The 12985-nt window shown below is 45.9% G+C and overlaps 1 protein-coding gene across 1 annotated transcript in view; it reads right to left on the bottom strand.

Moving 5' to 3' along the window:
- Positions 1–12985, bottom strand: part of BLTP3A (bridge-like lipid transfer protein family member 3A) — a 57173-nt gene that overhangs the window by 23961 nt on the left and 20227 nt on the right. The window contains exons 2-7 of the mRNA XM_074936401.1: positions 7839–8001; positions 6511–6549; positions 4519–4610; positions 3080–3269; positions 2382–2522; positions 1466–1636 (exon numbers count right to left, since the gene is read on the bottom strand). Coding sequence (XP_074792502.1) covers positions 1466–1636; positions 2382–2522; positions 3080–3269; positions 4519–4610; positions 6511–6549; positions 7839–8001 — 796 coding nt within the window. The remainder of the gene's footprint in view (positions 1–1465; positions 1637–2381; positions 2523–3079; positions 3270–4518; positions 4611–6510; positions 6550–7838; positions 8002–12985) is intronic.

Raw genomic sequence — 12985 nt, 5'->3', positions numbered from 1 at the left:
GCTCACTTATCTTTGGAAAATGCTTTCCAATCTATGGATGAAAAGGGCAATATTAGCATTATTATTTAAAGTCCTCTTGGCCTTATCTCACAGCACTGTTTGCAAAAACCTTCTCTTCTGCAGTTCCTGCTACTGGAGAAACATCCCTTTTCTCACCTCATGCTCTCTGGCTCTTTGCAAATCTCTGCTGGAAACATCTTTCATCCTTTGCCTTGTACCCTTTAATTTCACTTTCCCTCTACAGCAGTTATTTAAACATCTCTCTGTTATTTAACTTTGCTGAGTATTTTCAAAACTTCTTTTTAAAAAAACATTTGCGGGGGTGGGAGGGGAGTTCAACGGCTAACGATGGAAGGAGGGTGGGAGAAACAGCTGGTTAGAGGTTATGAAATACAATGAGCTGTGTGTGCTGCAAACGAACAATACAAACATCTCAGAGCACTGCAAGCCCCCTCGCAGGATACTGAGAGAAAAAATAATGATCCTGAAATGGGCTGATCTGTGTTCTCCCCTGAGCACCCCGAATCATGACAATTTTTACAAGGTTGGAGTGCCCCTCATGTAGATTTTTATTTTGAGAAAGGAAGTTGGAGACGGGAACTTCCTAGCAGAGGCCGAAGAGATTATTTCCAGGATACATTCATTATCTGTTATTACCAAAACAAAATCTATGGGCCCCCTGACACCTTGTGATAGTCCTGCCTTGAGCAGGGGTTCTCAAACTGTGAGTTGGGACCCAAAAATGGGTCATGACCCTGTTTTAATGGGGTCGCCAGGGCTGGTGTTAGACTTGCTGAGGCCTAGAGCCAAAGCTCAAGCCCCACTGCCCAGGGCCAAAGCCCGAGTCCCAACACCCATGGTCGGGGCTAAAGCCCTGGGAGGCTGGGCTCAGGCTTCGGCTTTAGCCCTGGGCGGCCGGGCTCAGGTTACAGGCCCCCTGCCTGGGGCTGAAGCCCTTGGTCTTGGCCCCCCACCTGGGGTGGCAGGCTCAGGCTTCGGTCCCGCCACTCCTGGTGTTGTGTAGTAATTTTAGTTGGCGGAAAGGAGTCACGGTACAATGAAGTTTGAGAACCGCTGGCCTAGAGGATCACAGAATTTTCCATCTCTTTTTCCCCCAGACCGATTCTAGCCCATGACCATTTGAAAATGTTCACTGATCATTTTTGGTGGTGGGTGCAATGCCTGTAAGTCATGTTTTTATCCCAGTGGTGACTCCATACCCATGTGTGCCTAACCTTGCACCAGCTGAGCTTTTAGGACTTCTCCCAAAGCTCACACCCATAAGGGGTGTTGACAAGACTTTTGGGAAGCTGCACAGATTACAGCTTTCCTACCTCTTCCCGTCATCAGAGAGAACACTCGGCAGCAGGCACCCATCTGTATGTGTATATGGAGAATCCATGCTGCCTTTTCCATGTCTCTTCCTTTTTCCCAGGACACTCATGCTTAGGTGATAGCTGCTTACCAGGACAGGTTCTGGTGCCATACTCTTCCTCTGCTGGGAAGATTTCTCCATGGCTTCACTCAAGGACTCTGCATACTTCATCATGGCTTTCAGCTGAGAGTCTGTCAGCACCCAGAGCAAGTCGTCAAGGAGGAACATCAGCTTAGATGCCACCACGTTGCAATCTTTGGTCTGAGCCAACCACAGAGAGAGAAAGCAGCAAGTTTAACATAACAATTTTAACCATACACACTTATTCCTCTGGGGACTTGTGGACTGTAGCAGCTGCAAAATATGTCACTTTAGAAATCATATGAGAGAAAATAGGGTAGAGGGAGGCCATTCATCTGACTGAGAGGTGTCCAGGGTACCCCAATATTATTCAGTGGGATCTGTTGTCTCAGCTGAGCACCAAGCTAGTCAAATCTGTCTCCACCTAAGGAGGCATGTGCCCAACTGCACTGAAGGAAGAGTGGAGATGCAGGAGGTTTATTCTTTCTAATCGACACTTCATCACCTTTCTCCTTCTCCTGTTTATAGTACAACTAAGTCTGGCAGTGATGTAAGCACTCAATAAAAGAGGACACAGCACACTTTTACATGACTGTGACAGAGGATTATTCACGCACTTGCCCTGCTGCATGCATTCCTGAACTAAGAAATGAGCTGTTCTGAGTACACAAGATAAGAGCTCAGCATGTACCTCACTGAAACCACAGAGCAATACAGCATCTAGAGCTCTGCTTTTGTGGAGAAAAAGCACAAGCACTGAGAAGGGAGGGCATAGGTACCATCACCAGACACAGGAATAACTATCCCTCTCTGTGCCTCTTCTCATTTCTGAGATTCAATTGAGTAAGGACATTATTTCTGATCGGGGAGATGCAATCAGGACTTTACCAGGCAAATCACTCCTGCTTTCAGTGGAGATACTCACCCTTCTCTTGAGAGAAATTTGGATCCTGCCTTGATTGGTAATGAGTCTCAAAGGAGTGGTAGTGGGATCCTGATCACCATTGTCAGTGGCATCCGCCTCTATCCGAAGTGTCTGCCAAGTGAGCTCTTTAAATGTCAAAACCTACCCAGAGAGAAAGAGAGACCAGGAGACAAACAGGAAAATGCTGAGGATTTCACCAACTTCAAGACTTTAACGATAGAAACATTTCACGGTAACAGTGCATAGGCAAGAAAAGAAACGGATATAGAAGTGAGGAAGGAAGAGACACCATCTTTCTTCTGGAATTGCAGTAATAAATGGAGGAGCTGCCCTGGGATCATATAGTCCTCCCTCTACAGTGCAATCACAGCAGAGACTAGTTAAAATGTATTGATTGCAAGGGAGCTCACAGCTTCTCCAGTTTTTCATTCTCCCACTAAGGAGATGCTATGAAGAAGTGTGATGGGGACCACTGGCTATGGAAGAGTTCAGAGTGACTCCAGTTCCCAATGGATACTTTAGACTGTGGTATAGAGGTCACTGAGGTTCCTTAGAGCCATCCATACTGAGACCAAGATGTGAGAATTCAGAGAAAATGAACCAAGGCCGCAAATCTGCCAGACCCTTCAGGGACCATGGAAGAGACCTAAATGTGACACCCCCGTATGCTGCATCTGCCAATGCAGAGAGGGTCTTACCTCTCCTCTCTGAGTGTCAGTGATGCGGGTGAAACGTAGGTCACTCTGCTGCCAGTTGGGATTCACGCTGTATCCTTGGAGCTGCCACAGTTCAAAAGAGGCATGGAAGGCCTTGGAGTGAATCTTGATAGTGATGGAATTGACAACAATGAACATTCCCTCCACAACCTTTTCGGCAAAGCCATACTCGCTGTAAAGAGAAGAACCCTCAAAATCATGATTCTATAAAAAGGAGCCCCAGTTCAGGCTGACCCAGTGATAACAAATGTCGGTCACAAAGGAGACCTAAGGTTCAGAAGCAGCCTGGCTCCATGGAGATGGACTACCTCCAGGAGAAGTGGATGGAAGATGGAAATACCATCACCTGTGCTAATAAGGCACCCCCTATTTGATAGATTAGCCTCAGCCATGGTTACAGCTGAGTGTTCAAAGCCATCGCCATGGTAGGCAGGAACAGAGGAAGAAGAGTAAATGATGGAGCAAGGGGTGGGCAAGAGGGTGCAGTGCACATGGAAGCTGAAGTTCAACTCCTGGAGTCAGCCTCTCACTCCCAAGGCCAGAGACAGAAATACTCCTGTCCCACACAACACTCCGGCGAGCACTGCCAGCTGATTCAGAAGAGACACAATTGTTAACATAGCCACGAAGGCGCATACAGCCCAGTACAATGGGCAGAATGGGTTAAACCTGTTAGAGCTTCTGGGTGGGTTTGAAGTGTCATAGCTCTGTCAATGGACTTCCCAAAAAGATGACATGGTCAGCCACCCAGTCAGGCAAAATACAGTACAGAGTGAACATGGGGAATGCTTTGTGAGACAGCAGAGTCTTTGGAAGGTTTCTGAGAGAGAATGTTACTTGTTTCTAGCCTGGAGGGGCAACATGAAAGCAGGAGCTGAGTTAGGACGGGGATAAAGGAGTGGTCAGGAGAGAAGCTTGGGTGGGGTGTTGGGAAATGTGATGGAGCACAGCCAGAGGAGAAGAACACAGGTGCAGACCAGGCAGAATTTTCAGTGAAGCTTTGGAAGCAAGGAGAAGATTTAGGTCTCTGCCAAAGATGAGGGAAATCAATGCAGATGTTCAGGAAGTGGGAAAGAGAGACTTTGCCAGAGGAGCAGGAAAGGATGGGGAGGTGGGCTGCAATGAAGGAATCCTATCCACTGCTTCCTAACAGGAGGATGGAAGCTGCAATGCAAAGGCTCTGGGGAACATGGCTTAAAGGAGCTGGGCATTCTTAAGGATCTAGTCTAGGTCAACCCTGGCCAGCTGTACAGACTTCTGCCAAACCCTGTCCCCATCTCACAGTTGAAAAGGCTGCGAGAAAACAATTCCTCTTTTTTATTGCAAGGCTCCTTCACTGTTCAGAATGGACAATCAGGAGTGCCTGCCTGACACAGATAATACAGTGTCAAAAACTAACTGTAGAGTTAGGAGGTGCCAACCTTTGACCTGCAGCAAGAGCAATGGGAGACTGTCCATTGGGTGGCCGAGGCTCTTCACAGGTTCGCATCTCCACCTCCACCTTATCCAGGTACTGCAAAACAGGAAAGAAGAAGTAAGCATGACATTAAGACTTGGGATGAGCATTATGGTCCTAGATTTGAAATACATAGGGGGTCACTGGAACAGCTGGGTCAAATACCAACAAGGTGGACTCCACCTTCCACCATTCTCAGGGAATTCACTGTGTGTGGGTGGGTATTTCAAATGAGACCTTAAAAACTAAGGTCCCATCTGCTCTGCATGGACATTGAAAATCTCACAGGGCGCTTTTCATAAAAGTAAGGAGGTTGGCTGAGCATCCTTGACTAAAGTATCTATCCTTCTCCCCATTTCAACTCTGCACCTGGCAGGTGCCCTCCACTCTCATGCAGCACTGCGGCTGATTCCTGTCGTACCCCTTTGCCTGCAGCCCCTGTGCAATCTGCTCACAGCTGTCCACATTTCTACAGCTGGTCTGTAGCTGTGTTTGTGCAGCCTCTTCTTCCCACAGGCCCCAGAGACCCAATACTTCCTGTCTACTCCAGGCAGGAGCACGTCTAGTGTGTGGAGCTTGGCACAGTCAGTTGCATAATTGCACACAATGAGGGTGAACTGCTAGGTGTGCTCATCAAGTTGGGAGATCAGAAAAAATCATTTAAAAAAGCCATGGGGGGGATCTGAAGGTGGGGTGTGGCTTCCGGTCTCTGAGCGTGGAGTTTAAAGTTGTGGCCAGAGCAGTCACTGTTAAAGAGAATGGAGCATTGTGGGACAGCTGCTGGAGGACTGTTAGGGTTGATACAAGTCATACAATATCTATGCTCACACTACATTGAACCATGGTTCCATGCCATTCGGGGAGGTGGTTTTACTGTGTGACTAACAGGTGCTTAGATCAATGGGAGACCAATTTGATCATAGACACATGTACAAATAGGTCGACACAAATCGACCTAGCTTTGTCGTATAGACCAGGTCTCAGAGGTTGCTGAATTTCAGGGCTAATGTACACACAGTCTCCAAAGTACTTTGAGATCCACTGAGAAAAATCTATCACTGGTTTCACATCTACTTGTAGAGAACCCTTTTATTGTATACTTCAGAGCAAGTTTAGCATCCTGGGGCCAGTGGAAATGTCATCTGGGCAATTCTCACCAGATCCCAGGAACTTGTACTCTTCCTTAGGGCCACCCAACAGTTGGCCATAGGACAGCACAGAAACATCAGAAAAGGCCTTAGGGTACTTCTAAACTGCAAAAAAAAAAAACCCAACAATCGTAAACCCCATGGCAGCCAGTCTCAGAGCCTGGGTCAACTGAGTCAGGCTCATGGGGCTCATGCTATGGCATTAAAAATACCTCTGTAGACATTCCCTCCCTGGAGCTGGCTACGAAATCCAATGAAGGGAGTAGGTCTCAGAGTGTGGGCTCCAGCTCCCCTCACCAGGTTTCAAATCCAGGGTCCAGTCCAAGCAGAAACGTCTATACACTGCTATTTTTAGCCCTGGAGCACAAGCCCAAGTTAATTGACCCGGGCTCTGAGACTCGCTGCTGTGGGGATTTTCTTGCAGTGTAGACATACCCTTAGAGACAAAGACACTTCTATGAGACCTGGGTGGTAAAAAAAAAATTCACATCTCACGTGACCTTAGAGAAAAGCCTCTGTGCAATGGGCTGGATTTGATCAGCAGCTGAGATGATGCATGCATCCGACGAAGTATTCACCCACGAAAGCTTATGCTCCAATATGTCTGTTAGTCTATAAGGTGCCACAGGACTCTGCCGCTTTTACAGATCCAGACTAACACGGCTACCCCTCTAATACTTGACAGCTGAGATGTTATGTCACAAAAGCTTCAACTCCTCTAGCTATAAGAACCAATTGTCCCTTTGCAGGAACAATCCCTTAGCTAAGATTTATTACAAAGAAGGAAGAAGACTAAAACAAAATATTACCAGACAAATCGGGTGCGTCTTCAGTTTCGTCCACTGGATCTGTAAAGACAGAGCTCAAGTTGCAGAAGGTTCCTCAATATGCCCAGGTTTGAACGATTTCAGGGACACACAGTCAAGCCCCCCAGAGATCAACTCACTTAAAGTCCTGCTGTGCTTTGAGAGTTGATCACATAAAAATAGCACAGTGACAATACAGGTTCACTGTGTCTCACTGACTCCAGATCAAATGGGCTACCATAAACAACTGAAAAGATGTTCAAACAACCTGCTGTGTAAGCCCAGTTTGGCTTTTGTATTTCAGGCTGAGTCTTTTCCTTCTCATGCATCATCACCAGTGATATATGCTCTGCAGCCCAAATTCAGATTTCACTTATGCATGAGCAACTCTGTTGTCTAATCGCTTTACAATCAATTAATTCAGGCTGTAACTGGAATTTAGTTTACAGTTCTGTAGATTATGCTCAAACCTGAATACAATCCATTTTACCCCCACTGACCTGTGTTTGCTCTGCAGTTCTAGGAGCAGCAAGAACTAATGCTTGTTACTAAACTGAGCAAATCCAACTCTGAATACATACAGGAAGCAGCTGAGATGAGTAAAAGGAGGCCATTTTTACAGTCATTTGGCAGAGCAGAACCACACTTTAACAGAAAGTCTTTTCCACATGCTAAACGCTTTTGCCTTAATTTAGTGTAACTGTGTCTAACATCAGCTGAGGTTAAACAAACAACTTCTCCTTTAATGTCAGCTGAAAAAAAATCCATTTCCTGACCCAAAAAGCACTTGGAACAAGATTTTCAAGATGAAGAGGCCCATTCTCTGTGCACAAGTGCAGCTGTGACTGCATGTGCAACTACTGCGATTATACTAGCAAGCCAGGTAATTGTGGGTGCAGAGGCTGGTAAGGTGCCTAGCAAATCATTTTTCACATGCTTTTACCCAATTTGCACATTATTTCTGAAATCTCTATTGCTGAAAATGTGACCTTTAAATAACCGTTACTGCACGGAAACTCATGGCACAAGGAGGTTTTCAAAAAATTTCAATCAGCATTTATTTACACTTTACATTCCTGTTCAGCCCAGTTTGGAGGTTTGTGTAAACAGCCAGGGCAACCTGGGATGGCTGTTTCACTCTTTCAGCATTAAAGAATAAGTCAGGGGCAGGAGGGAGAAGGGCAGGATATGCCTCCGCTACCACAAGTTCATTTCCAGTTGAGAAAGCTGATATCCTTTATCAAAAGCCCCAGATAACATCAAATGCAGACTGACATCAAGTGGGCTGCATTGTGTTTAGAGGACACCATTAGTGCGGCATCTCAACTCACCCGGATGGAAGCCTTGTTACAGTAGACACGGGTGATAGCTAGCCAGGTGGGCAGCTCCAACACATTCTGCAGCACCTCTTCATCCAGTTCCAAGTTGGTCAGCTGCCCCTGACCTTTCAGTGTGCTCAGGTTAATTTTGTCTGGAGAGAGATTCTTAGTAAACCTGTGGAAAAGAGGAGTTAAGAGGCAATATGACAACAACTTCCAATGTGTCTGTGTCTATGGAGAGGAGGGTTATTTTGATGGTAAACACCTCCCTGTTGTTTGCAAAGCACCTCATACGCTCAGGGGACTATAGAGAGAGAAAGAGATAGAATAGTAGGGACACCATACCACCACACAGTGGGCAGACCATTGCATTTCTATAGTGCATTGTGTGAGCTGCCCTGCCAGTTTTGCAGTGTCCAGTTAGGCCCCAAACCAACTCCCATGGACTTCAATGGCAACTGGGTCAGTTCCCTAAAGAGTCATAAGTGCATTCGTCACCTAAGTACTATGGAAATTGGCCCACTATAAATAGCTCAGAGAGAGAAAGAGAGCAGTAGTTTTGGTCCAATATTTCCTTTTCTTTTTTTATAATAAAGCCTAAGATCAGACATCCTGCCCCACAGAAAAATCTTCATTGAGCTCGAACTGAGGTTGCAAGAACATAGCCAGAACTAAAGGGGAAAAAAAATAGTTTAAAATATAGGTGGGAAGGCAAGGTTGTTAGGTGTCACTTGGAATTTCTTGCCTTTCAGATGTTTCGATTACATAGAAGAGGGCAGAGTTAAAGCCACCCCAGAAAGCGTCTTCACCCTAGGCATCCTCCAAATAAGCTATGACAAGTATTCTAGTATCATAGCTAGCTGACAGTTCAACCCTGGGTACCATGGCAGCTCAACAAAGAAGCTTGGTGGGTGTGTTTAAGGCCCATATAGTTTGGCATTTTAAATGTTTTAAATCAAATCAGGAGAGACAGCACTGGAAACCCAGAAATTAACGTAATTGCATTAGGGCACAAAGAGAAAATGAAACTGACTAGAAACAAATGCAACTGGACAATAGTTTCACTCCCCAAGGTAAGTGGCATGCAAAAAAATATTAAGCAACTGACAGCATCAATGGTGGAGAGAGATTAGATCAGTTTTACTGATCGCTCATATTACTGTCACAGGGAAGTAAAGGATTTTAAATAAATTATTTTATCAGTCTCTTTAAATACTAGTCTCACAGCCGAACCCATTCCTGTCCCTCATTAGTGAAGCTGATTCATGCTCACCAGTGTCCCAAGCTAAGAAACAGGGATATACATGGTCAGTGAAACATCAGTGTGCCTGCCCATAACATAACCCTTCACCCTGCTTTTCACAATCAACTCAGCCATGCCCTGCTTTTCTTCTGTCTACCATCAGCTGCTGGTCTCTCCTGTCTCAATTTCCCCTTCAAAAAGGGTTTGCTTTTTCCAGGTCTGCTGTATGCACCCTGGTGTCTTCAAATTCCAGATATGCCACACGTTTGATGGATGAGAACAATTTGATTAAGGGCACAAAAGAGAGGTGCAAAGGATTCTGGGGCAAATCTGAAAACATCCAGCTGAACTGGAAATACCAAGGATCCTTTTCGAAGAGTATTCAGGACAGTTAGGGCAAGCAAAGATGAGGGCAATCTCGGAAGAAGGTAATAGTGAGCTGCAAAGAACTCTGCATCAGCAGAATGAGCACAAATTACAGCAGCATGCAGGATTTTGCTTCTTCCCAATTGGGGTGGCGCAGCCAAAAACTGGGATACTTGGCAGGTCCATCTCGGTGCATAAACAGGGAAGAAAACAAAAAGCAGCCATGCTGGATTAAGCTGTGTTAGAAATCTTGGAACAGTTCTTCCTCACGAATGAAATACACCTTTCCCGTCACCCGGCTGAAGGGTTCAGAAAAGCTTCGTTCTCCAGAGCAGTGATTTGCCAGGCACTTGCGCTTGGAGGAATCTGCTTCCTCTGACCCACCAGGAGTAGTTCAGGGATGCGGGGGATTCAGAAGTTTGATAAAAGAAATGCAAATTTACATAAATTCCTGAGTTAGAGAGAGAATTTAGGTTACTCTGCTCCTTCACAAGGTTGCAAGATTTCTCATTCAGATAGTAAGATTGTGAATAAGGTCAACAGAGAGCAGCTTCAAGTTTCCCATGCCTTTGGTCCAGCCAGTCCCCAAGTCCCATCTACACTGCAACAACCACACTAGTATACTGAAAGGCATGGCTGTCCCTTGACACAAATAAAACATGGTTCAATCTCACAGTGTAGATGAGACTGAACCATGTTTTAATTGTGTTACTGAGTCATGGGTCAGCCCCGCAAAGTCCAAAGCTGTGGTGTGTTTTAGGAACATGGTACAATCCCATTTATGACAAAAGAGAAAAGTTAGGATTTGACCATGTTGTAACCAGGTCCTTCAATATGCAGCCAGTCAGCCCTGTTTGGAGGCAGAGCCTGTTTAAGAAGAGGTGTTTGGCCCTGGCAGAGGGGATTATCAGACCCAGCTGGGGAAGGGTTAGGCAGTTCCTATGAAGGACTGAAAGAGCGCAGGAGGAAGTAGGGCAGCTCGAGTGGCAAGGGAAGAGATGTAAGGAGAAAGGCTGCTGGGCCCCTACAGCCTGTGTTGGTCAAGGGAATAGCTTGGTTTTGTGTTAACTTATGAGTTTTGGGTTTGAAAAATAAACTGCTCTGAAAGAAGAGCTAGAACTAGACTCTGGGCACGGCCTCAATCCTTCCTGGGCTTGGGAGACAGGCCAGCAACCTACTGTAGACTGGACTGACGACCAGAGAAGTTGTATTTGCCTTGCCAGTATCTCACTGCAATGTTTGACTACTTGGTTTCCCTCTCTGCACTAGGGAAGCCAGTGAAGGCTGCAGCTTGCATAGCACCACAATGCCATGGGATTCAGAAAGGATGGAGTGTTTCTGCCAGATTTACTCCCTGTTTAAGCCAGAGCCATTTTACACATTCCTCCATGCTAATTCTAATTCTTCACAGCGGCACAAGTGGTGGAAAAGAAAGGCCCCATTGTCAGCCAGAGCAGGATTAGATTCACTCGTTAGTCACACGCTGCAGTTCTCTCACTCCCCTTTCCCTGCACTGGCCTGGCTGCACGTGCTGCCCCATTGTGCAAGGCACAAAGACAGTCCTGAGAAACTGGGCCAGTATCTTGGGGATAGTGAAGGTGGGGGGGGGAGGGGCAGGGGGAGGAGGGGCTATTGTGCTGGTTTCAATCAATCTCACTACAGGAGTGTGAGTTGAACTTGGAAACTGGCTGGGATTAGTTGCTTATCAGCCAATCCAGAATTTCCTCCAGAACAATGTATTTATCCAAGTGAACATTGTGCTAGGGCAGTATCTGAAGCGAGGAGAGAAGCAGTTATGCATTTCACTGCAGCCAAAAACTCTCCTCCTCATAGGAGAAGCTGGGACGTGAACAGCTGTGAGCTTGCCTGCTGCTTGTATTTCCACACCATTCTCTGCAGTAATGATTTCTGCTGGGGAGGATTGCAGTATGAGACCTCTACAGACTTTAACCTGCCGTGGAAGTTCTCTCCTTTCCAGGCCTAATGAGCTAGTATATCAAACGGTTTGTCTCCCATCACATGACAGCATCACACACCTGTCACTATCTAAGGCTCACACAGAGAGAGAAGTGACTCCTTTTCTTTTTACAGAGCGAGAGAGGCCATCCTGTTTACTTTAGACAAATATTTCCTCATTAAACCAGAGGAAACCCTTATATAAAACACACATGAGAAGTTTCAGAGGGGTAGCCATGTTATTCTGTATCAGCAAAAAACAACGAGGAGTCCTTGTGGAACCTTGGAGACTGAAAAATTTATTTGGGCATAAGCTTTCGTGGGCTATGAGAAGGGCACATGAGAAAGCAGCCAAGATCAACACAGTTCTCAATTACTATATGGCAAAATCTGATGTGTGTAAAATTACATATTCCAGCGTGTGCGACATTCTACAGGTGACAGGTTCATTGTAGGAGCATAAACAATGATCTCACAAATCTGTTAACGAAGAGAACTAAAGATCTCAAAGCATAATGCCTATCATCTGGTTCATCATTGGGGACTGAGCCCGGGATCTCCAGAGATAAAGCATAAGCCTCTATAGCAGTGGTTCTCAAACTTTTGTACTGGTGACCCCTTTCACATAGCAAGCCTCTGAGTGCGACCCCTCTTATAAATTAAAAACACTTTAAAATATATTTAACACCATTATAAATTCTGGAGGCAAAGCAGGGTTTGGGGCGGAGGCTGACAGCTCACGACCCCCCATGTAATAACCTCGTGACCCCCTGAGGGGTCCTGACCCCCAGTTTGAGAACCCCTGCTCCATGGCTTGAGCTAACAGATCAAGTCCTCTAACTGAGAGCCGCTGCAGAGTCATATCCTCCGTGGACTGGGCAGAGAGAACAATGTATAGTACATGCTGACCAGTAGGATGCCAAAAGCACTTTGCAGACATTAACTTGACATTGTAAGGCTAAGTCAAATAGCCTCATTTTATAGATGGGGATGCTGAGGCCCAGGGAGGCGCAAGGAACCGAAAACCCAGCTCTCCCGACTTCTAGTCCTTAGCATACTTCCTCTGTTGAGACATGCTGCTCTCAACCAGTACATTAATGCCAGCAGTGTTGGTTGTATCAGAATATTGTAGAGACAGAACACATTTATCGGACAATCATCAGCATCTCAGCCAGAGGCAGAGCTGAAGTCTTCAAACCGACACACTGATGTAGAGAAATATTAAATAAAGCCAGATGAATACAAAGCAGGTTTTTAAAACAAGTGTAGGGGCCACAAGGAGTCCTGCTGAACTGATATGAAGATGTCCAGAGCCAATGCTGCAAGATTCTACGGAACAGTCCTATTAGCAGCCAAAATGAATATGAAACTTTAAATTTACAGTGCCCGTGGAAGGGGGCTTGGGGAAGACTTATGAACAAGGGAGAAACGTAAACAGTTACATGAACAGAGGATAGGTCAGTATGTCTTTAGCCAAACCTCATACTGCCAAGTAAAGAGGGTGGAGTTTTGAAGCAGATCTAAGGCACCCTCGGCCCACTGGGTACGTCTAACATGGCAAGCAGAAACCCATGGCACCGAGTCCAGGACAGCA

Source organism: Natator depressus, chromosome 21, assembly GCF_965152275.1.
Source record: "Natator depressus isolate rNatDep1 chromosome 21, rNatDep2.hap1, whole genome shotgun sequence".
Classification (NCBI taxonomy): Eukaryota; Metazoa; Chordata; order Testudines; family Cheloniidae; genus Natator; species Natator depressus.
This window is presented reverse-complemented; position numbering and strand designations above follow the sequence as displayed.